The 24,692-nt window shown below is 38.3% G+C and overlaps 2 protein-coding genes across 10 annotated transcripts in view; one reads left to right on the top strand and one right to left on the bottom strand.

Annotated features, from left to right (window-relative positions):
• Positions 1–927: 927 nt before the first annotated feature.
• On the top strand, positions 928–5,621 carry dipk2b (divergent protein kinase domain 2B). The gene is given in 7 exon segments (XM_071582343.1): positions 928–1,006; positions 1,009–1,096; positions 1,503–1,723; positions 1,726–1,766; positions 3,082–3,255; positions 4,727–5,000; positions 5,222–5,621. Coding segments are annotated over 7 exon segments (1,224 nt in total). The 3' UTR covers positions 5,569–5,621.
• Positions 5,622–5,964: 343 nt separating this feature from the next.
• The window catches only part of kdm6a (lysine (K)-specific demethylase 6A), a 79,972-nt gene continuing 61,244 nt past the window's right edge, over positions 5,965–24,692 (bottom strand). For 8 of the 9 annotated variants that reach the window (XM_016251287.1, XM_016251289.1, XM_016251288.1 and 5 more), the window contains 14 exons: positions 23,651–24,034; positions 22,452–23,224; positions 15,673–15,802; positions 15,294–15,399; positions 14,092–14,297; positions 13,557–13,618; positions 13,396–13,470; positions 11,755–11,903; positions 11,512–11,626; positions 11,189–11,376; positions 9,884–10,025; positions 9,632–9,758; positions 7,024–7,194; positions 5,965–6,906 (listed from right to left, as the gene is read on the bottom strand). In XM_016251287.1, the coding sequence (XP_016106773.1) occupies positions 6,877–6,906; positions 7,024–7,194; positions 9,632–9,758; positions 9,884–10,025; positions 11,189–11,376; positions 11,512–11,626; positions 11,755–11,903; positions 13,396–13,470; positions 13,557–13,618; positions 14,092–14,297; positions 15,294–15,399; positions 15,673–15,802; positions 22,452–23,224; positions 23,651–24,034 (2,658 nt within the window). In that variant the 3' untranslated portion in view covers positions 5,965–6,876. Of the gene's footprint in view, positions 6,907–7,023; positions 7,195–9,631; positions 9,759–9,883; positions 10,026–10,988; positions 11,377–11,511; positions 11,627–11,754; positions 11,904–13,395; positions 13,471–13,556; positions 13,619–14,091; positions 14,298–15,293; positions 15,400–15,672; positions 15,803–22,451; positions 23,225–23,650; positions 24,035–24,692 lie in introns of those variants that run through there. The other variant, XM_016251295.1, reaches the window with a different exon arrangement.

Below are 24,692 nucleotides of genomic sequence, written 5' to 3'. Positions count from 1 at the left end.
GTATTAGACAGCAACAACACAATACCAACACTTGGGATATTTTCAGAGGCAAATACTTTCTGCCATACTGCTTACTGCACAGCCTACTATTTATTAAAATGATATGCCTATTATTATATACCTATTATATGTCACATAATCTTATTACGTTACATATTTAATTCAGCAAGCATTATTTTGTATTATTCAAATTATGATTGCGTTTCTACACTTTAGACATTAAATATTTGCTTGGTAAGATCATGTCTAATGATCTAGATCACTGGACATGATTTTAGGGTTGGAAACCTGTTTGAAACATTTGTTTACAAAAACACTGTCTGTCATACTGTGGACAGTGTGCAGACATAGTAAGCATAAAATAGTAGTACATTATTCTGAACAATAGCCATGATGAATATGGAACAATATGGATGCTTATTCATCACAATGATATTGCAATTTAATTGTTTGGATCAAAATAAGAATGATGCAGAGTGCGTTAGTACATTAAATATCATGTTTTTTACATTAAACAATTATATAACAATGCAATTTTTTTTTACATTATTTTATTTTATTGTTCTCAAATCAATTTATACGAACTTAAAAATTCAATCTTTAAAATTTAATATTGCATTATTCAAGTTGTGCATGTGGAATCAACAATTTACATATAAACAAAAGGCCTTAAAAATCACCATTTCAGAAAAAGTCAATGGGTAAAACAGGGTTTCCAGCCTTTTCGTGTGCAGCTTTGAAATTAGGCTGTATGCAGGAGGAAGTATCACCATGACGACAAGGGTTATCTTTGTTCACCATGTGTTTCCTGTCTAAGTGCAGGGAATATATCAGATCTACTAAAGCTAACACTCATTGTTTAATGTGCTCATGTTAAGTGTGGAGGGTGTTGGGCTGCCACTATGGTGCTGTGATTAGGATGCAGTGATGGCTGGGATATGGTCAGAGGTCTGGACATTATACCTCATATTGGCATTTGGTACTCCAGACCCCTCACCAGCACCCCAAGAGACTTCAGAAGAGTCTTCTTGGGTTTGGATAAATGCAACGCCTGCATTGGAACATCCATTTGCAAGTTTTTCAAGGATTAAATAAGGTAAACTATAGGATATTTACTATTAATACAGAAAAATATTTTTTCTTTGTCCTTATTGAGAGGTTTTAAAGAGATGTATACTAGGATCTCTGGAACAAGGTATCCCATGTCCAAATATTGAAGTAAAGTTCTGCTTTTTCTATATGAATGTCTTCACTGACCTAATATACTACATTCAGGTACTATATTCAGGGTTAAATAATTTTCTGCTCGTACATATAAATCTATTCAAATAAGAGCACTGCATGCCATCGGAAAATAAAACATCAATAGAAAGCTGCCTTTTTCTACATCAAAATTGTTTTCAAAATGTGCAGCTCACAATATCTAATCATTGATCTGAGTGAGCATGAGCAATGAAAGCAAAAACAGGAAGCTAACGTGGACACTGATTATTTCATCGCAGGTTTGAAAGATGGCTGACTGCTCAGTCTAATCTCTCCTCAGCAGATGTGCGCTCATATGAGGGAAACTATACAGACAGCACAGCGGGCTGGAGACCTGTGGTGCTGTCCTATGTGATGTCTCCTCACCTGCACCAGATATCAGACAATAGCATTTGCACCTCAGCAGGCAAAGGGAAATCCTGCAGCATTGAAGCTGTCCTCAGGGCCACTTCACGCTTCCAAGTTGGGTCCGCTCCAACCTACTGCTTCCCAGCATGGTGAAGGTCTGCATTCGGTCTCTGTATTCTGATGTCTGTTTGAGGTCAGCAGTGGCTCAGGATTTAAGGTCTGAACAATTAAATTTCAAAGGATTATTAATTTGAAAACTAGAAGGTGCCAATTTAGCACTTACAGTGTGGCAAATTATTTCTCGATTATCAATGGGTCTTAAAGCAAAGCTTTGGTGAAAATGAAGGTAACAATTGTATTTCTTCCTTTGTAGCCAAACTTTAAACGACTTATGTTTTACGGGTGTGTCTTCAACTTTGGGCACTTTTATGTTTATGTTCCATTTCTAAATTACAGCTGTAATTTCCCCCCACAACAAACCATTTTGCTTTAAATAAAGTTCAAAATGAACAAACCCACAGTTGAAGAAACACTATACATCACATTTGAAAACTTAAAGGGGTCATATGATGTTGCTAAAATAACATTATTTTGTGTATTTGGTGTAATGAAATGTGTTTATGCGTTTTAAGGTTCAAAAAACACATTATTTTCCACATACAGTACATTACTGTTTCTCCTCTATGCCCCGCCTTTTTGAAACGCATCGATTTTTACAAAGCTCATCGGTCTGAAAAGCAAGGTGTGCTCTGATTGGCCAGCTATCCAGTGCGTTGTGATTGGCCGAATACCTCAAGCGTGTGACGGAAATGTTACGCCCCTACCATACTGTGATGCCTTGTCAGGCCGGAGCAACGAGACAAAAACATTAAAACCCATAATAAATGAGGCATTCGTTGCATCCAGTGGGGATATAATTACGGATTATAATGACTTATACCGTCTTTTTACGTTTTGCATTGCATCGCGCCGCATAAACATAAAACATAAGATATGTGGGGGCTTGTTAGAACGAGCCATTTTAGGTAGGCGTGGTTGACTGTTAACTTTTATAAAGAATATCTCTTTGGATTTGAGACTTTAGTCTTTGCAACTTTACAGATCTTCTTTATGCACCAAGAGAGCAACGAGACAAAAACATTAAAACCCATAATAAACGAGGCATTCGTTGCATCCAGTGGGGACATAATTACGGATTATAATGACTTATACTGTCTTTTTACGTGTTGCATTGCATCGCGCCGCATAAACATAAAACATAAGATATGTGGAGGCGTGTTAGAACGAGTCGTTTTAGGTAGGCGTGGTTGACTCTTAACTTTTATAAAGAATATCTCTTTGGATTTGAGACTTTAGTCTTTGCAACTTTACAGATCTTCTTTATGCACCAAGAGCTTGGAACACTCCAAAGAGAAAGGAAAAATTGAAATCGCATCATATGACCCCTTTAAATCAAAACTCCTTTTCTAGGGTCTGGTCACCCCGATGCTGCACTATCCATCTCAGAGGCTGCTGGACCGCATCGTGTGACGTTACTTTGAAGTGACTGATGTGGGAAGTGTGCAGATGAAGCACTTCAGTGAAAAGGACAAACTCAGACTTCTTTATACCCTGGCTGTCAATCAACAACCTCTCATACTGCAGGTATAACAATAAGTGGTTGTGGCTAGAAGGGATACAGCTACGGCCAGAAACTAACAATAAATTAAATTGTCTACCTATTAGATTGTCTTTTAACATCTACACCTACCCCAACCCAATGCCTACCCCTTACAATAATGCAAAAACAGAAATTATTGTTGTGCAGTGTGACAGAAATTATGCTGTATGTAGCTGCAGCTGTATGTCTCCCTTCTAGCCTTCTAGCCTTCTAATATAAGTGAATATTGCACATTGTGCTGTAATTGAGCATAGCTAGCAATGTCAAGGTCATAGGTTTGATTCCCAGGGCATTCCCAATGCATGAACTCAGCCATAACCATGTCTTGAACATTGGGGGCACAATTTGATTTATAAAGTGAAAACAAACCGAATGATAAAGGAAATTCTATGTGTAATTCTAGTTAGGAAGTAATCATTTTGAACTGTTTGCAACTAATATTGTAAAACATGCACACATTAACTCTTATTATTTGTATGTCCAAAAGTTTCTTGCCTCGTCAACATTAATTTAGGAACTACACGAATCTCGGAAATGATAGCTAAGCAAACTATTAAAATTTTCAATTTAGAACGGCCATGTGTCAGAAAAAAATCAAGTAGTTTCGCATTTCTATTGTAAAACAGTTGTCAAATATTAAATGTTTCCCTACAATCTTACCTCGCGTTCTGTTCTTTTAAACTGGCGGACGGGTCGCGTCAGCCGTAAACCCCGCCTACTCTAATTTGATTGACCATCTCAGTCATTTTGACATTGACCAGCGCTTTTAGACCGCTGGGGCAGAGCTTTTAAACCTTGCTTTCACTGATCAAAATAAAAATGTAAATCACTTTGAATAAAAGCGTACCATAATTGCAAACATTGTTATTTCAATTGATTAATTAATTCTTATTGACAGATAAAAACTCAGAAATAAAGTTAGAATTGCAATAGTGCGATTCTTGAAAAAGTTAGGGAACTTTTTTTTTTTTAACGCCCCGTGGAGGAAACAACTTTCACATCAATACTAGCTCTATATATGAAGAACACGAACATGTACTCACTGGCATTGCCTGCTTCCTGTTTTCAGCAATACATCGGACTTTTCTGTCTACAGATGTTTCCAGGCACGGAGGGCTGGCCCTTCCTCCGCTATCATGGCTCCACAATGTAAATCACTTTGAATAAAAGCGTACCATAATTGCAAACATTGTTATTTCAATTGATTAATTAATTCTTATTGACAGATAAAAACTCAGAAATAAAGTTAGAATGGCAATAGTGCGATTCTTGAAAAAGTTAGGGAACTGCGAGACATAAACTCGAAAAAAAGTCGCAATTATTATTTTTTAACACCCCGTGGAGGAAACAACTTTCACATCAATACTAGCTCTATATATGAAGAACACGAACATGTACTCACTGGCATTGCCTGCTTCCTGTTTTCAGCAATACATCGGACTTTTCTGTCTACAGATGTTTCCAGGCACGGAGGGCTGGCCCTTCCTCCGCTATCATGGCTCCAGCGGAAGGATGATGGTCTGGGCAGGGAGCAAACCACTCAGGAGCCTGTTTTCCTCTCCGCTGGAGCACCGCGCAGACATTGCTTACCAGCTTCTTCACATCACCCAGAGCCTCCAGTTCAGCCTCTTCTGCACCAAAGTCTCAGAGGACATGTTTGGTACCTTGGATGATAGCAGGGTCTTCATTGTGGATGCCAGTACCATAGGGGTTATTGACTTGCAGGAAGGTCAGTTTTGGCTTAGTCACATATGCAGCAACCTGTAAGTTTTTTACACTGACAAACTTGCTTTATCCATGTTTCAAATGTAATTCAAGTCTTCTATTCATCAACGAATGTCAACTGTTTTCAACAAAGTTATCTTTTTTTTTATTTTTGTAATTATGGTTTAGCTTTACTGGACACTGGTGCTATGTGTTATACCGAATTCATTACACTCTTTCCTGCAGGATATCCTCCTGATGAAGACTTGCTACCAGAACACCTCGATGTCTTCTCCTGTCTCAGTGGATCTTGCGAGAGACCTCCTCCGTGTGAGACTGTTCCAGCCACACAGAGTTTTATCTTACTTTGGAAACATGTCATTAATAATCTGCTCGTGCCTAATGATGTGCAGTCAGGTCATCTTCCCAAAGAAGCCGTCAGTGCACTTGCTATCTGTGCAGACCAATCTCAGTCTGAGCAAAGAATAATTGCTGCTGTCCAAACCTCAAAAGTCATTTTACAGACATTAAGGCCATGCAGCGCTCTCTATGGATATAGGTATCCTGAATGCCTCAATAGTGACAGGTTCTAGACCAAAACTACACACCTAAATGGATAGTTCACCCAGAAATGAAAATTGTCAACTTTTACACACCCTCACATTTTCTAAACTTGTATGACTTATTTTCTTCTGTGGAACATAGAAAATATTTAAACTAAAAATCTGTCGTTTTCTTCTCTTGTCCATCCATTGGAAGTCAATGGTCTCCATTTGTTTGATTCTTCAAAATATATTTTGTGTTATGCAGGCGGTGGTCATGCAGGTTTGGAATAATAAGAAAGTGAGTGAATGACAGAATTTAGATTTTTAGGTGGACTATGCCTTTAAGTCCCATTACTGATGGCATAAAGGTATGAACCTGGCAGTATGGCAAAATGGAATATAACACTTAAGTGTGTGTGTGTTGGGGAGGATGGGGCGGTCACAGACGACGAGACAAGGAATTTCATCACAAAAGAATAATATTTTAATTACAAAGACAACTCTGATTAGTAAACCATAAACCATATCAATCTTCATGTTTCTGTACAATGCTTGCTAAGCAGTTTAATTCATGTATAGAAAATGTAAAAAGAGAAATGTTCAAAATGACATTACTCCATAAAATTTAATGGCAGGAACTCTGAAAAAAAATAATAGCATTCCATCAACAAATATTTTCAAGCAATAAATATATAAATAGTGTAAATTTACAAGATTAGAACTAACACACACAAAAAAAACACAAATTAAATTTATTCCTTAGTCTATGTGCAACCCATTTTTCTTTGTGACTTGGCTACCCCCCCCCAACTTAACTTTTTCCTTAAGAAAAAGAGACAAAAATATTAAAAAAAATAAAAAAAATTCACATTACAAATGTATCTTTTTTGTTACCTAAAGAAAATTTTGAACAAAAAAGCCCAGCTACGGTAGTACTTATAGGAAATAACATTGAAAGAAAATCATGTATTAGCTTGTACATGAAGTACAGAAGACAAAAACAGTCAAATTAAAAAAAAAGAAGAGTCAGTAGTTTTGAGTGATTTTGCCATTTGTGGTATATACACAAAACCATTTTCCCTCAGCAATTAGTCTATTTGTAGTTTGTGTTTCAAAGAGAAGTGGTGCTGAACAAGCTGAAACAGTCCTGAAGATGGAGACGATCCCACTTCACTCCGGTGGGCCGAAACTCCATGCTTGGCAAGGTTGCATAGACACACAGCTTAGAACCAGCAGCCTTGTGGGGTTTGCTACAGAAACCAGTGGTGTGGAACTGGGTCAGGTCTCCTGAATATCAGAAAGAGATGCGTTGCATTGCGTTCCAGGGTGTTATCCGAAGAACCGTTAATGTTAACGTCAAGTTGAGGAGGAGGGCAGGGGTGGGGCCTGTGGAAACAGCCAGAGGATATTAAGCATGCCCATTTCTTGCTACCTGAGACCATTAATCATATGAATATGTAAACGAGATCTAGAGAAGGTCAGCGTAAGGGCTTTGAGACTTACTAATGTGAACTGGTCACACACGTGCGTGAGGTCCTCAATTCTGTACTGCTCTAAAACCACAAAGTTCTCAAGGTTAGGGCTGCATCTCCGAGCACAGCCCTGGCAGTGCACCACGTACGTTTTACATGAGTTACTCTCACTGGTGACAAACAGCAGATCAAAGACCTCCACCTGCGATAACAAAAAATGTGCATGAATAGAAAAGACCCAATCAAATGAAAATGGAATAATATAATTAAATAATCTCATTAATATAATTAAAATGAACTGAAATAAAAACTAATAACAACCCTTAAATGTAATTTTTATGTTTTTGGCAAAACCCGGTTTTAAGGCAAAAACAAACAAACAACAAAACTGGTGAAAGTGTAAAAATATTGTATTTATAATATTAATTACCTAATGGTAAACAAAGTGTCAAGAAAAACTTGGAATGTTGACTTCACAAAGCCTTGTATAAAATTTCTAGGATCTAAAAATAAAGCCTAGTATGAAGTTACTAGAAAAAAGAAACTCTAGAATCGAAAAATTGATATATTTCAACATTCAACATCACAGGCATATTTCATCCATGGTCAATGTGATCTCAACATGATGGTCATGTAGAACAAACACAGAGGTCTTCTCCAACCACTTTTTTTTATGATGCTTCCAATTGTTTGTGATTAAATGATAACAATGTTAAAAAAATCAATTTAAATAGAAATCACATTTGCAAAGTAAAAATTTCAAGCCAAAGAAATATCTCAAAGCTGAGCATAACTAGAAATATTTTAAATAATATACTTAAATACTTGTTGACATTTCCATGATTTTTTCGAGGCATTTAAAGAATTTAATTATTTTTAATTAGTGCTGTCAAACGATTAATCACATCCAAAATAAAAGTTTTTGTTTACATAATGTGTGTATACTGTGAATATTTAATATCTATATATAAATACAAACACATGCATGTATACATTTAAGAAAAATATGTATATATTTTATATATAAGAACATAAATGAAGAGTTTGGTTCTCAAACGCAATAAATCCATTTTGATTAATTTGAGTAAAAATGTGTTTTCTTACCAAGAAAGTGGCAAGATGAAAACCACTATTTTCTGTTTCAAACTTTCACATAGCATTTTTAGGTTATGATAACATTAAAAATTCAAATCCAGATTTTGAGTTTCAAAGATTTATTATAAAATTTTATTATTTTCCCCCCAAAATGCAATAAATCCATTGAATCAATATAAAAGTTATTTTTCATATTGAAACTGTTGAAAATACACAACATAGTAAGTTGATCCACATATGGCAGCCTCTGAACTTGGTCAATACTAATCTTATATGCAGGCACTGGACAAAAAATACATTCATTCAGTTATCGCTCCCAAAATGAACTCAACGGGTCATCTTGTTAATGCTATAAATTAATTACAAACATAAAAGAAAATATCATCATGAACAACAATATCACATTAAACCACAGAAATTTCAAAATGACATTTCCCTTACATTCAACTTCCAAAAGTGCATTCATCTTTGCTATGTTACATTCATTTAGTTGACTAGTGTTATACGCTGTATTAAAAAAACATTAATGGCATAAATAAAAACACTTACACTGACATCTGTTATTATGAACGCAGTATGATATAGCAGTGATCTATGGCTCTGTGTATTTAGTGCCGCTCCATCTGAAAGCATGTGATGGAGATTTACTATTAATCACAGAACCGGCTTTACTGACGAGACGCGCATGACAGTCACATGCGATTTATCGTGCAGCCCTAATTTTTTTGTTTGTTTGTTGATCACAAAGTACAAAATAGATGAGGAAAACTAGGATGCCGGGTGTATTCAAAGCGCCGCCATTACTGTCTAGAGTGCGTGGAATGGTGCACTGTGATTGGCTGTTACCGTTTACAGTGCGTGGAATGGTGTGCTGTGATTGGTTGAGCGGATATATCGCATTCTGCAGAAAAGGGAGACTGGCATTTGTCACGGTTTGGGAAAAAAAAGGGAGAAAACATGACAGATTAACTCGGCGGATATCGCATTTTTGTGTAAAATTAAAAATTGACTTTTCAATACCGACCAGATACAATACCGATTTTGGCGGAAACTTAAAAAAAAAAATATATATATATAAGGCGTTTATTGCGTTTTGGAACCAAACTCTTCAAATATATAAATGTATATACATGTAAATATTTTAAATATATATACTGTATGTGTGCATATTTATACATACATAATAAATATACAGAGTACACGTACATATATATTATGTAAACAATCTTTTATTTTGGATGCGTTTAATTGCGATTAATCATTTGACAGCACTATTTTAATAATTTTTTTAGGGTTGACAAAGTCCATTTTAAACATTTCCTGATATATCCATTATGAGTAATCTAAAAAGAGCTTTTTCTAGACGACTGATATGACATAAGTCTTCACCTCATGTGACGATTATGTAATTTCAAACAAATGTCAAAACATTTATTAATTTCAATTATTTTCAAAACATTTCTTTCTTGAGTGTAAACTATTGGCTATTATTTACAACTTACAAGCAATTCAAATATAAAGAACCTTTGGTGAAGAATACACACCTCACAGATGCTGCAGTAGTGAGCAGGTTCATCCTTGGTCCTTCCATGCCAAACTAGCTCTTTTCCAGCAGCTATAAGCGCCTCCCTCAACGTCTGACACTGCTTTAGTGTCCTCAACAAACAATACCTGAGGAGCAGGAACAGACCGTATTTAACACTTCCATTAATCTGCTTGAAATTTCAGTCACGCTAAACTTCATCATTTTGACCTCTCAAAGAACCACATTCATAAATGTGGTGCAGTAGACTCACTTGATCATCTCAAAGAGTTTGTGGTCTGACACTTTGATGTTCCTGGCCATGTTCCAAGAGAGGTGAATCATGGGAACGATGGATTTGACACTCTGGAGTTTGTTCCACTCAAAGCGTTCCACAGCTAACTTGTACTGATGCGCTGAGGAAGAACAAATAAGAATTAAACGCTTTGAACAGTTAACAAATAGATGAACTACACTTTAACTTAAGGTTTAAGGCTTTATCAAATATACTGATATTATGTTTCACTTTTATTATTATATTTTACTTGGGCCATAAAATATCACCTTCTTTAAAATTGATATGCATAACTGTTTAAAACCAAGTGAGCTGCATACCAAGACAGCATTTTGTTGTTTTATTCATGGCCTTTTAAAATTAAATATATGTATCCTTCTTTAGTAACATGTAACTTGCGGACTCTGGTCCGAATCCAGACTGCGAGATGGGTCCATGCGGACCGTGAAGGCTTTTGACAATGAAATAAATAAATGACATTTTCAAAATTTAGGAAAGTTGACGGGTCCTTAAAAAGTCTTAAATGGTACAAGAAAGTCTTAATTATGATTTCAGGAGGGGGACAGAATGACAAGAATTGTGAGCCTTCAAAAGGCTATTCATTGAATATGAGCATTGCACTTTCAAAGTAAGCTGCTGCACTGCTTTGTGTACTGCCGTTCCGAAAGCGCCACCTGCTGGAAGAGAATGACTTTCCATTTTGTCTGCGGTTGTCAAAGACCAATGTGAAAATCAACCTATGTTTTTAAGCAGCAAAAACAGCGTTGTAAATGTGAACTGGTGGATCGACAAGATAATGTATTATAAAAATGTAAACAATTAAGACTGTAAAATATATTTATATGTTATTTAATAAATAATACTTGTTTAAATTATAAGAATTGATACCTTTGAATCTTAAAGGCTGAAATGTCAAGTTTATCATTTTATAAAACCTTTTGTTTTTGTGAAAACCTGCATCTGAACTGTAAATCATGCTTTTTACAGTCATTTTAATTTTTTTTTTTTGTGTGTGTGTGTGCAGGTCTTGAAAAGGTCTTTAAAAGTCTTGAATTTAAGCTTAAATATCCTGCAGATACCCTGGTCTGGCAAAAACCATATACTGTTTTTATATACAATTGTCCGGACCTCGGCTGGTGAAGAGAGTTCATTACTAGTCCATCATCATTTTAGTTAAAGACCCCTGGTCTAGAGTGTCCGTACGGTGTGCACATATTTTCAATCATATGCCCCTTTTGGCCCCTGGTGGTCCAATATCAGTAATAAGCAACTCAACATATTTACCAGTGAGTGGTCCTACATTCCAGGCAATGTTGTTGCACCAGCCAATAGCCTGAACCCAATGCACAGTGCCTGTATTGAGCCAGACCAGATCACCTGGTCGCTGGATAAAGCGATACACTGGAACATCGGCCTCATACAAGTCCTCTAGATTTGGCCACCATGAGCCCATTAGGTAATTTATATTATTCCTGCATAAATAATATGTCAGTCAGTAAGACATAGACTTACAAACAAGCTTAAATTCATATTTTACATTAAACTTATGGTAAAACATAAAAAATACGGTGTTTTAGCAGAATTAAAGCATTTTTGATTGTGCTTACTTTTCACAGAAGTCATTTATGACACCCCAGTACGACTCAGGAACAGCAAACCATTCACAATCTCCAGGGCCGATGTTAATGTTCACAGAGCAGAAGTTGTTATTTTCTTGATGACCTGAATGGAAAAATAAATATTTTTGATTAACATCCCGACTTTCACGTAATTCTGTAACGTCTGTATTTGAGAAACGTCTAGATAAAGCACGGCGAGATGTGCATGTGCTTGCGTGCCAATGAGCTGACCTGGTGTCCTGCTGCCTGGGACCTTCATATAGAGCTGGACTGTGTTCATGCCGAGAATGGTGTGGCCCACATGACTGAGCAGATTCCCTGCAGACACCACCCGCACGAAGGCAGGCAGCTTACTCAACTCAGCCAGCTGCAGCTTCCATCTGCAAGACCACAGGGCGAAGAGGTCAGATGCAGCGACCGAACATGTCCCCTGTTCCCTCATAACTCTAGGAGTCTGTCTGAACACGGCAAGAGGTCTGAAAAGGCCCATTTAACACTCGCAATCCTCCTTCAGACTTCAATTAAACTCTCTAGAGCATCTTGATGAAGCACTAAACCACATGAGGCATGCATTAAAGTGATTTTATTACTGTTAAAGGTTATTAAGCACAACATGAAGCTGAGTGCCTTTTCACCATGGTAAAAAACATTTCATGAACTCAAGTGGCTTAATGCTTTTATAAAGGACATTTGACCATTAAAGAAACAAGTGTTTAAAAGATTAGTTATTTCAGATTCTGCAAGGTGACTACTATCCTAGAATTCATCAAATTGATCAAGAATTACTGTAAAGACATTTGTTACAAATTATTGTAACTAATTCTATTATAAATAGACGACAAAAAACTATTTACAATAAATAAATGTGTAATCGATACTACAGAAACCGAAAACAGCACTGTAGCTGTTCCCCACTTCTTGAAGCTGCAATCATTTTCTACTAAGAAATATTTCTCATTTATCCAGGAAAGTAATAAGAACCTTTCTAAATGACAAAATTAGCACATTAGGAAGCTCTATTCAACACTCCAGTCTACTACCACAACTATAATGTTCAATTTTAAAAAGTCTAAAAATAGAAAAAGCCTATTTTAACTTTTGTGCTGAAAATCCTTTACCCAATTTAGGGTCACTGGTCAAAAATGACAGGCCTTTTAAAGAAATGCTTGTAAATCTCTTGTTTTCTTTCAATTAGGATTGGTCATGGGCCTTATTGATTTAAGCTTATTCACCTCAGAGTCAGTAAGTTTAGTCCAATGTGTTAACAATAACTAGAATGAAAATCTAACGTTGCTCAAAACGACAGGAACACAACATGAGGGTTAAACTGTAATAATAATAATATATCTAATATATATCTTCAATTTTACAACCAAATATTGTGCCTGCAAATGCATTTTCATTAAAAAAGTTACAGCTTCACAATGACTTTGGGACTTTAAAGGATTAGTTCACTCCAGAATTAAACATTTCTGATTTCCTGATTCTTTGAATTTACACACCCCCATGTCATCCAAGATGCTAATGTATTTCTTTCTTCAGTCAAAATTAAGAAATTAAGATGAATAAGGGTCTTATTCCCAGAGTGCAATGAAACTGCATTCTGGACCTTCAACCCATTGGCCACCATTAAATTCCACTATATGGACAAAAGTTCTGGAATATTTTCCTCAAAAACCTTAATTTCTTTTTGACTGAAGAACGAAAGACATTAACATCTTGGATGACATGGGGGTGAGTAAAGTATCAGGAAATTTGAATTCTGGAGTGAACTAATCCTTTAATGCGCGAGCAGATCTGCAACTTTGTATGGCATATTAGATGGTTTGCGCTTGACTGCTTAGAAGGGGAACAAAGCCAGTGAGCACTTACTTTTTCTCATCTGACAAGTCAATGTTGGTCCCAAACTTGATATGCTTAAAGGGACCTCTTCTTCTGTGGACCACACTGAAACAAACGCAGGCTCCAGTTACAGACTATGGTTCTGTCAAAAGCGTTTCAAACATTTAGACTTTAATTGAACATGGACTTACTTTTCTGACGGAGCAGATTCTGTGTCTGAGTGGTCTTTCTGCCCTTTCTTTTCATTTTCCTCCTGTTACATTAAAAGAAATGTAAAAAAGCAACCATTAGAATCCAAGCACCAATCACGAAGCGTTTCTCAGTATCAACAGCATTCAATGTCTGCCTATATCTCCAACACAGCTGGCTGAGAGCAAACGCTTCAGGTTTTTGGATTGCTTCAGAAAGTGCTAATGCACCATTGTCAAAAATCTTAGTGGGAAAAAAAAAACTCCCAAATGACATGATGGTCACACAAAAACATACACACAGCCAAACTCTTGGCATGAGGAGGAAATGTAGATTGTTGACATACTGGCACCAGTCCAGAGCCAATGGACAATCAAGAGTGGAAAATTGTGGCAATTATTTTTAAGTAGAGAGTTGAATTTTTTTTTGTTCCAAACAAAATTTCCCCATTAAACTGAATCCATTAATATTAAGCTAATCTCCAGACATCTTGGGATTGCATGTTTTTTTCTTAATGTGGGAATTATGACGACTCACCCGCAATGATTCCTGGAAAGACGAGGCCTGGTACTGAGCGTATCTAGCGATGGTGGTGTGAGACCGACTGCTCTCAAAACACCACATCTTTCTGCTTCCCGTCACATCCCAGTTCTCATCAGTGGGCTGAGATAACTGAGTCCTCACCTCCACCAGGTGCTCTGGGTTGGCATCCACCAGAGTCTTGGTAGAGAACAATCCTAGGTCTGACATGAAGAGAAAGACACCAAAATGTCAACTGATGAAAACAAAGGGTAAAAACAGAAATAAATGTATTAATTAAATATTTAATTATTAAACAATAATAATAATTTCAGAAGGGGATTCCTTTTTTGCATGTTTAAGATATGAAGAGAATTCAGCATTTTTAAAGTAGCAACTAGTGACAACGGGAGGGGAAAAAAGTGCTGGAATCGAAATTAGGCCACCTGCATATAAACCATCATTACACTGAAGAATTCAACCAAACTGCCACACCTTTTCTACAACTCGAACATGAATATGAGGTTTAGATTTTAAAACCTTACACATAGATTGAGGCCATATGTAGACAAATATGGACAAACAACACTTTTTTTGCCATTTGACATGACAGGCAGTATACAAATTTTGTCCAAATGGCAAAAATTTCCCAAACAGCAACTTGCCACACAGTAATGATGAAATATATAATGTCTAACATTGATAGTCCATGACAGCACAATAAACAAGCATACAATATCAGTCAGAATCTAAATTAAAAATTTTATGTCAATTTCCCCCAAAGTACTTCTACTTTCTGTAGAAAGGTGACCATTAGAGGCCATCTGAAAGCAAAAGTATATATTCCATCATGTCATTTATGAGGTTTGAAGAGCAGGTACATAAAAACTAAATTTAAGATGAACCCTGCTGCAGTTTTTTTCTGTGGTGGGGATGCTCCCATGTAATGACACTTTCAACATGCAGATGGTGCTGTCGTCATTTACACCCAAGTCATCCTGAAACGTGTGCCAAAACTCACTTTTTGCTAGTTAAATGTCTTCTGAGCGAATGCTCAGACACAAAACTACAACATAATAATTTAAACAAAGGTGCTAATATGCAACAAAACCCATAAAAGGGTCAATTAAAATAATACAGACCACAGATCAACGCTCACACATACACAGTGCTTTGGCAAGCACTCAAATGTGCACAAGCGCCCAGAAATGCACTCTCACCTAGTTTGAGTGCTCCAGCCAGGCCACGGATCACTGTAGCGGGGTTGGCTGCGTTTGTGCAGAACTGGTGTAGCGGCGGAAAGAAAGCGTCCCTCTTGTTCTCCAACTGCCAAGGATTTAAAAAGTAGATTTATTTGACTGGAGAAAATAAAAGCTTGGAACTTAAAAAAAAAAAAAAGGTGTAATTGTGCAAGCATAAAATTAAGGTCAAACAAAGTTGACTTCTTTTCCATGGCAACAAATGCCTTTAATCGGTGCAACTGGACCTTTTTGCCTTGTATTTTGACTTGTAAATAGCATGACGGCAAGTAATACTAGAAAGAGTAGATAGAGAGCAACCAGGCTGCACCGTGTCAGATTATGGTGATGTTTTACTCACATAAATACTAGGGGTGGGAGGATTGAGCTTGTCCTTTGGCAGAAGAGGGAAGGGTGCAGGTGGTAACCGTGGAGGGGGACACTTGTCTAGCAAGATGCTGTTACTGGACACACCATTCTTCCCCAGGTTTCTGCAAAATAATTTTCATGAGATATTCATTAGCACGTCCAAATGGCTGTACATAACACAAAACATAACATAACATAACAACATATTTTACATTATCCAAATCTAATTTTAATTGATTGCATGCTACGGTGAAGACTGTAATCTCTGATGTATTCTCGTCAACATGACAGGGACATTGAGGGTCAGTACATGTGCTGTTGCTTTCTAGACACAGGTGGAGCCATAAGCCAGATCACTAGAGACGGAGAGACATACTGGCAATGTCCTTCCCTATCAACAGCCCTTCCAGTCAAAACAAACAGTGTAATAAGACTGGAAGCACTGAGGAAATGTCCCACATTAAACAACACAGCAGAGGGTCAAAAGTTCAGTAACTAAAATTTCTCTAAATAATTACAGCTGTGAGGCTGGAGTGTAGTCATGCTGGTTTTTGTATGGAAGCGGAACCTTGGTGATTGTGAAGTTGACTCTGCCTGACATTTTCTTCAGCTTAGTCTCGGTGTTGTTGGGTAGTGAAGCACCTTCGCTACAATTTTTAATGATGTAATAGCTTTTTTCATAAAAAATGTTTTTGCAAGCATGGATTTATCAGTTTTGCTTACTACTCGACACTAGATGGGTTAACAAATGCATATGAAATTAGCACTCCAATAAACAAACAAATCTGTGCATATGAAATGAACACTACAATAAATAAACAAACAAATAAACCTGTGCATACACTGCTGTGTAAAAGTTTAGGGTCTGTAAGGCATTACATTTTGAATGCCTCTTATGTAGAGGTCGACCGATTGATTGATTTTTGGCATTTTTTAATTAAACGGCATCGGCCGATTGTGCTGCAAATTAGGCCGATTTATAGGCAGGCGCACCTGTGGGCAGCTAAGCGTTGTTGTGGAACTCCCTCTGAGGCTGCGTGAGAGATGGAGCAACTCACACTCTGCAGCCGCGGCTTGTTCATATACAGCTTCAGCTATTGGCAGGGCAAAACAGACCATTTCGAAAGCGGAATTACGTTTTATCCTACTAGAATTGATGCCGGAAAGTTATCATATTCATAAGTGCATAAGTCATTTGCATGTGAAAGTAGGAACGCGTTCAATTCAGACAAAAATTCTGGGCTGATTATAACATGCACGTTAACTTTCCTCATGAAATGTGTGTGTGGGTCCGACAATAGCATCCACGATGTCAACGCTCGTGGCCAGTGCACTCTTAAGCAGTTATGAGCAGCAGGCTGAGTAATGTGTGAAATCTTTTATTTTTGTTATCACTATGGCCATTTGACTTATAGCAGTGTCCAGTGTTTCATATACATTGAGTAATTTGTGGCGACTAGTCACAATATCAAAACTGACCGCCACAAATAGATTTTCCAAAAGGCTTATACTTCGTTGAATAAAATGAGTGCTTCACGTTTCAAAATTAAAATGCAGCGCGGGTGTTTTTTTATATGAATGTATCTTTGAAAAGAACCGACTGTCTTCAGAAAAGCTTAGATGTCAAAAGAAGCTTCGATGTCATTTCAATGTCATTCGTCTTTCTTGTAATGCCTGATAAAGTAGCATTTGTGAGTGCAGCGCTTATTTGATTACAGCCGTTACTGGGGAAAACGCTATATCTCCAGCTCCCAAAGCACCTCCTGCTGGCAGAGAATTAATTTGAAGTCTGTGGGAAACACTGGTGTCTGTCAGCAAACATAAACAAAAAGCATGCTTCAGAACTGTTTTGAGAAGGTGCTTAAGTTTTGAGCCATGTATTATTACTCTAAATTGGGCTACAACTAGGGATGGGCATTCCAAGCAAAAATAATATTCGAAAATCGCTGGGTATTATTCAACTATTATTCGAAAATCGCACCCCTCTCCCCTGCATGCATGCAGTGCTGCCAACTTGGCGACTTTGTCGCTAGATTTAGCAACTTTTTTTCCACTGGGTACAGTACCTGGTACTTGTTTTAGTACCACCTCGGTTGGGGTTCCAAGTGAACCATACCGTTACCAAAACATGACGTGTAAACTCTGCTGATCACGGATTGGCCGGAGAGAATCGTCACTACCTGCGTCACTGAACTTGCGACACAAACACAAAAGAACCATTAGATTTAAATCAGCACAGCCAGTGAAGGATCGAACGCAACCGTTTTGAACGAGCGCACCTTTTTTTAACAACCAAAAAGTTTTGTTGTCTGTTGTGGAAGAACAGACGTTCCTCTCGTTGATAGCAGAGGAGCGGATCCAGCGAGAGCTTGATAGGGCGACGCGGAATGAAAACGTTTTATTTTTAGGAGTCGTGGTAATAGAGGCGGCGCAACTATAACGACATGTGAATAATCCCACCCACTGTAAAGCGGTACTGAACTGCAGTGGAAACAAGAAGGGTATAACTGCAGCCTGGAGATCTCCAAATGGGGGCGGGAACTCCAAAACGGGGTGGAAGCTCCAAAATAGGGCGTGGCTTCCTCCCATTGACAGACAGGCACATGACACACATGCGCACTTTTCCCCCCAATCCACTTCAGTGCAAACTCTGCCCCCTAGCTGATTCTAAAGATTTTATTGGTTGTCAATTAAAGTTGATTTCCTACACTATGCTACAAAAAATGCTAACTCCTAAACCTACCCCACACCTAACCCTAACCTTAACCAGCGAAATTGACTGCACTGCGGGATTGGCGCTGAATAGCACGGTAAAGAAAGTTGCAGTTCAGGAGATAAACAGTTAATAAGATTATGCGATACGAGATCGTTCCGCAACTCCCCAACCGGACCTCACCGGACAATGGCACCTTTTTAGTTACACCCAGCATCACTAACCCCTCCTACCCTGCGAATTTCGAGCCCCGGGACGCCCCCGCTGCTTAGAACAAAGCTATAGAGTAAAATCTTTCACCTGCGCTGCGCTGGGACGACTGGCGGGAGAGCTCGTGGGTGATTCCCGTTTATATCATTAAGAAGAGGTTCAAACTCCAGTCCGAACAGCACTGGCCACGAGCTTTGGGCTCTGCTCTCACTGAGAATATTTACTTGTATAGCATATTTTATTTTAGATGAACTAGAAACAATGTTTAATTTATAAAGTTTTATTTTGAAATGTAAGTCAATAACAATTGGCTGGAGCCAGAGCCAATGGTGAAAGTCTTTGCGAGAGGACACCCCGCCCCATTTTGGAGGTTCTGCCCACTTTTGGAGTTCACGCCCCATTTTGGAGATCTCCGGTCTGCAGTTATATCTATTTGGTGGAAACGCAAAGCGTGCCGAGCCGAACCGAGTCGTACCACGCAGTGGAAAAGCGCCTTTAATGTCACCAGTACGGTCCTGCGCAAGCACGAGGTCTTGCTTCCCCACTGCAGTCACACCCCTCTGAGCGTCTGCTCTGTTCAGTGAGTGACTGAAAGACAAGCAGCGCATTCCAGTGACTGCACAGCAGCTGACAGTGAATGAACGGCACATGTGCATGCTGTGTTGCCACGGACCAATCACTTACCAGCTTCTCCTTTGTATTAAATTTGAAAAATAATTTTGACCGTTTATTCTTGTCATGCGCTTATATTAATATATATATATATATACTTATATTAAAACCGACATTATGCAGAATGCAAATACGACATGATGACGTCATCAATATGCTAATGACGCATGACGTCGTTTAGCTACTTTTCAAGCAGGGTTTAGCTACTTTCCATTGAAAATAGTTGGCAACACTGTGCACACACAAACACAGAGAGAGGGAGAAAGACGGGATTCAAGCTTTCAATTTGTATGATAAACTGTTTAATTCAGAAGATGGGCTACCTTAAATCAAGGAATCATACAATCATGATTGTAACGTGCTGAAATATATTAATATAATAAACATAACCAAATGACGGCACTAATTAGCATAACAGTCTGTCGATTAGCATAAATCAACTGCTCATAAAGCTAGGACATCTCCATTGTAAAAAAATGGAACCCCAAAGGGAACAGATATGAGATGGGAGGAAAAACATACTTCAATATCTTCTGTCACAGTTATATCATTGGGTAATTATACTGTATATAAACTTCCAGCCTCAGGGAGCCGTTATTAATATGCGGGGGATTGAAATCACGTATGAACGCGCGCTTGTTTTTTTACTTTCACTTCTGAGATTCGCTATCACACGTACGGAGCAGCACTCGGCAGTACTTACCACACATTTTACAAGATTAGATGGTTGACAGTGGTGCTCATGTTCTGCAAATCATTCGCCAACATCTTATCAGCCATCTCTCGTTACTCCGTTTATGTGGTAAGTGAAATGTTATGTAATATAATGTAACAGGCTACCGCTAGAAAGCAGCTAACCATGTCCATTTAGTGGCTCGGTAGAATGCGTTATTTGTTTTCCGCGCCTTTCTGAATTCGGATTTAGCCACACCTCTAACCCAGTCGGGGGTGTTTGTGGTCCACACAGAGCTCTTATTTGACATCATCTCAAATTACTGTAACCGTTATATGCTACACAAGTCTTTTTTTATGCCACGCAAGTCTACAGTGCGCGTAGGGCTGGACGATATGGCCAAAATTTATATCACGATATATTTCTTAATTTCGGTCGATACGATATAATTCCGATATCGATATGAACACTATTAAAAAAGCCTCATAAAAACGGCCAAGAACGGCCACAACAGATGTCTGTACCTACAAACTTATGAAAAATTAATTTGCCAACTCTATGAAACCTACTCCTATAAAACTATATAATACTGTATTTTAGGGAAAAAATGGCACAAATAAATAAATGTTCACCTTCATATAAACTAAGAAATGTGAAATCACTGTCAAATAAATCTCAGACTCTCCTTATTAATATTAATATTTTTTACTTCAAACTATAGGGTAACATACCTGTCAAAAGTTTTTGAACAGTAAGATTTTTAATGTTTTTTAAAGAATTATCTTCTGCTCACCAAGCCTGCATTTATTTGATCCAAAGCATGTTGCTGGAAATGGGTTTATTATTGAAAATGCAAACAGCTTGTCTGCCAGCAGGAGGCGCTGTGAGAGCGGTGGAACTAACGGTTTCTCCAGTAATAGCTGTAAACAAAGCAGCTCCGCTCATGAATGCTACTTTTATCAGATAAAAATGGCATCTAAACTATTCTGAAGACAGTCGGTTCCCTTCAGAGATACATTAATATAAAACACCCGCGCCGTGCTATGATTGTGAAATGTGCAGTGCTCATGCTTATTCAACGAAGTCAAACATTACAAATAAATCAATGTATGGGAAACTCTGGTAATGTATATCGAAATATCGGAAATGTGTTTAAAAATCATATCACCGTTATTGAATAAAATTATATCGCGATACATATTGATATTGAATTATTGTCCAGCCCTAAGCGTGCGCGTGAGAATGTGTTCTTCTGTTGTCTTTGACAGCTTTTAGGTGCGTTATTGGTAGCGCCATATAAACGCGTGACCACTGCATCAGCTCGGAAAACATGGGGACATTTTTTAAGACAATAAATCGCACAACCTATTCGATATTCAATAATTAAATCAACTAATCGAATATTCGAAAATCGTGACCCATCCCTAGCTACTACTACTATTACTATCTTGTACCCTGCAATAATCATTTGCTCAAACTCACTTTTATGAGATGAATGGGGAAAAAAAGAAAAAGAACATCGGCCAAACATATCGGGCAAAAAAAATCGGCACCATATATCGGCCGCCCTGATTTCTAAATATCGCATCGGCCAATGAAAAACCCACATCGGTCGACCTCTAATCTTATGCTCACCAAGGCTACATTTATTTGATCAAAAATACAATAAAAGCATTAATATTGTGAAATACTGTTGTTTTAATGTATTTAGTGTCACAAAACCGTTTTAATAATCATCAATTTTGAAAACTGTTGCGTTGCATAATATTTCTGTGGAAACCTTGATACACTTTTTTTCTCCAAGATTCTTTGAATAGTAAGTTCAAAAGAACGTTCAAATAGAAACTTTTGAAAAATTATGTCTTTACTGTTACTTTTGCTCAATTTAGTGCATCCTCACTGAATAAAAGTATAAATTTTTGCAAACCAAAAAACATACTGTTAAACAAACTTTTAAACAGTAGTGTACATATATAACTACTATATTGGCAGTGTATTGAAAGCAATCAAAGACCATCTTGAAGAGAACCACACACAGCTGTATATTTAACAGAAACACCCCTAACATAGTTAGTAGACATCCCATGATGTTTTACATCAATGCTTATACAATGACAAAATATATTGTAAAAAAATATAACTAATCAACAAGTATTTATCTTCCAATATCAACATGTAACTACCTTCCAAATAATTAACAGTTCACCATTGCAAATCTCTTTCTAGCACAAATCAAAACAATACATCAAATCATCAGCCTAAACCATTTTACAGCAGATTTAAACCAAATCAACTAGGATGGATTTGAATTATAGCAGAAAAGGTGATAATATGGTCTAGCTATATAATTTATATGCGCGCGCACACACATAAAAAAAGCTTATAATCCTGTCAAGGTGGCTTAGTATAACCATAACCAAAAAATCAGCACAAAACCAGTCAAGAAATCTGTTTGGAATTCTGCACAACTAGGCCCAAATGGATACAGGAATGAGTAACTTACCTGCATGCTTTGAGCACGTCACTGGAGCTGGGGTAGATGGAGACAGAAGACCACGGGGTGAACGAGTGAGGCTTGGGTTTATGACAAACCAGCGGAGATGCCACCTTCAAGGGGCTCTGAGAGTACTCCAGACCTTTGCCATTGAGTATGGGGCTGTTAAGGCTGTTAACACTGTTCTGAGTGCTGTGATGGTCTGCTGATTTGGGTGAGGGTGTGGCCGTGGACATGGCAGAACACGGGGAGGAGGCCACCGAGTTTCCCTGCGCCTTTAGCCCCTGGTGCAGACTTGGGAGAATGTTGTTAACCTTTGTGCCGGCAGCAGTCAACCCACCACCATTACTTTTATTACTATCATTGGCTTTTCCAATCAACAAGGCAGAGAGCTGAGGATTGTCTGAACTAAGTACAGCTGGTGAGCAGGGTTTCGCCCCAGCAGCGTTTGTCTGGCCATGATGGACGTGATTAGGCAGTCCTTCTGCAGTGGCAGTGCTGTTAGGCGTCCCTGCGGAATGCCCGTTTCCTGAAGGCTTTCTCTCTTTGGTGTGCACCATGCCTTGCTGTCCACCTGAGGTAGCAGAGTGAGGGGAGCTAGAGGAGCGGAGATGATTGTGACTGGCCTCTTGCGCTAACGTGCCGCTGGCTGTGGCCGAAGGTCCGACCTGATTTGGAACGCCAGTGCCGGCTGCCGGGGTAGGCTGGGACGTCTCAGCGGAAGAGGAAGGCTGCTCGCCATTGGGACCTGCTGAATATGAACCTGGACTCTTCTGAAGCCCCTGCAATAAAGATAAAGTGTAAGGAATGCAGGGTTAAGCAGTGAAATTGTTATTCTTATATTCTACCTTAAGAATTTAAAACTAGAGAAACACAATAGACAAGCAGAAAATCAAGATGAATATCCATTTTTCATGCTGAATGCATCTTTCTAAACTCCTTTGTACCCCACTGTAATTTGGCTCCAAATCTCAGGTAAAGATTGTAATTTTGAACCCTTTCTACAAAACAGTGGACTACTCGGTAAATATTTATCCATGACATTTAATATTTTGGCTTTCATCACCATGTTTATCTTTTAAAATTTTGAGCTAGAGATGTTTCTGAAATGTGGTTGATTTGACACAGATCGACCCTATAGAACTTTCTTATCATACATTACATGATAATTACAATCGTATCATATCGACCAGGACATTTAATCTCACCTGAGTGGAGTTGATGTGTTGGCTTTTCCACGGTTCATCATCCATGCTGCTGCTGGTGGGGGTTGTGCAGTTTTGAGGTAGTGTGTTTTGCTGCAAGTAAGGCACGTTTCCGTTGCTCCCCGATCCTGGGAGGTGATTATTGCCCACAGAGACGGCATCTGTGTTACCCAAGGTTCCAGCCGTGCATGGGGTGGGGCTTGCAGGGACAGGTCCGTTGGCTATTGGCTGAGCAGCGCATCGTGAGTGGGCGGATGGTGTGCAGAAAAGAGCAAAGTGTGGATGGTGAGAGGAGGATGTGGAATTAGAGTTCATAGGCAGTGAGGGGTTGGCTATAGGACCGTTGGACACACTGGGTCGTATCTGACCCATAGCATTCAGCCTCATCTGTTGGGGAGAGCAAGACTCATTAAGTTAATTTAGGCTACCTCTAGCCCGTCAAAAAGTTTGCAGTCTTCTATGCACAACTATACATAACAGCATGGGCGACATTTGACTCTTGAGTCTAAATGAGTCAAAACTAATTTTATTACACAAAGACAATGCAAGTAAATACAAAATGCAGTTTTTAAATGACGATTTCATTTATTAAGGGAAAAAAGCTGTCCAAACTTACGTGGCCCTATGTGAAAAATTAATTGCCCCCTCCTGTTAAATCATGAAAGAACTGCAATTAACCACATTATTTTAGAAAGCTGAGTTAAATTTCACTAGCCACACCCAGGCCTGATTACTGCCAGACCTGTTGAATCAAGAAATCTCTTAAATAGAACCTGTCTGACAACGTGAAGCATGCTTAAAGAGCAACACTTCATGCCGCGATCTAAAGAAATTCAAGAACAGATGAGAATCAAAACAGTTGACATGTATCAGTCTGGAAAGGATTATAAAGCCATTTCTAAGGCTTTGGGACTGCAGCGAACCACTGTTAGAGCCATTATCCACAAATTGAGAAAACTTGGAACAGTGGTGAACCTTCCCAGGAGTTGCCGGCCAACCAAAATCACTCCCAAGAGCACAACGACGACTCATCCAAGAAGTCATA

Source organism: Sinocyclocheilus grahami, unplaced genomic scaffold (genome assembly GCF_001515645.1).
Source record: "Sinocyclocheilus grahami isolate Dianchi unplaced genomic scaffold, SAMN03320097.WGS_v1.1 scaffold1036.1, whole genome shotgun sequence".
Taxonomy (NCBI): Eukaryota; Metazoa; Chordata; class Actinopteri; order Cypriniformes; family Cyprinidae; genus Sinocyclocheilus; species Sinocyclocheilus grahami.
The sequence above is the reverse complement of the archived record's forward strand: the minus strand, read 5'-3'. Positions and strand labels throughout refer to the sequence as shown.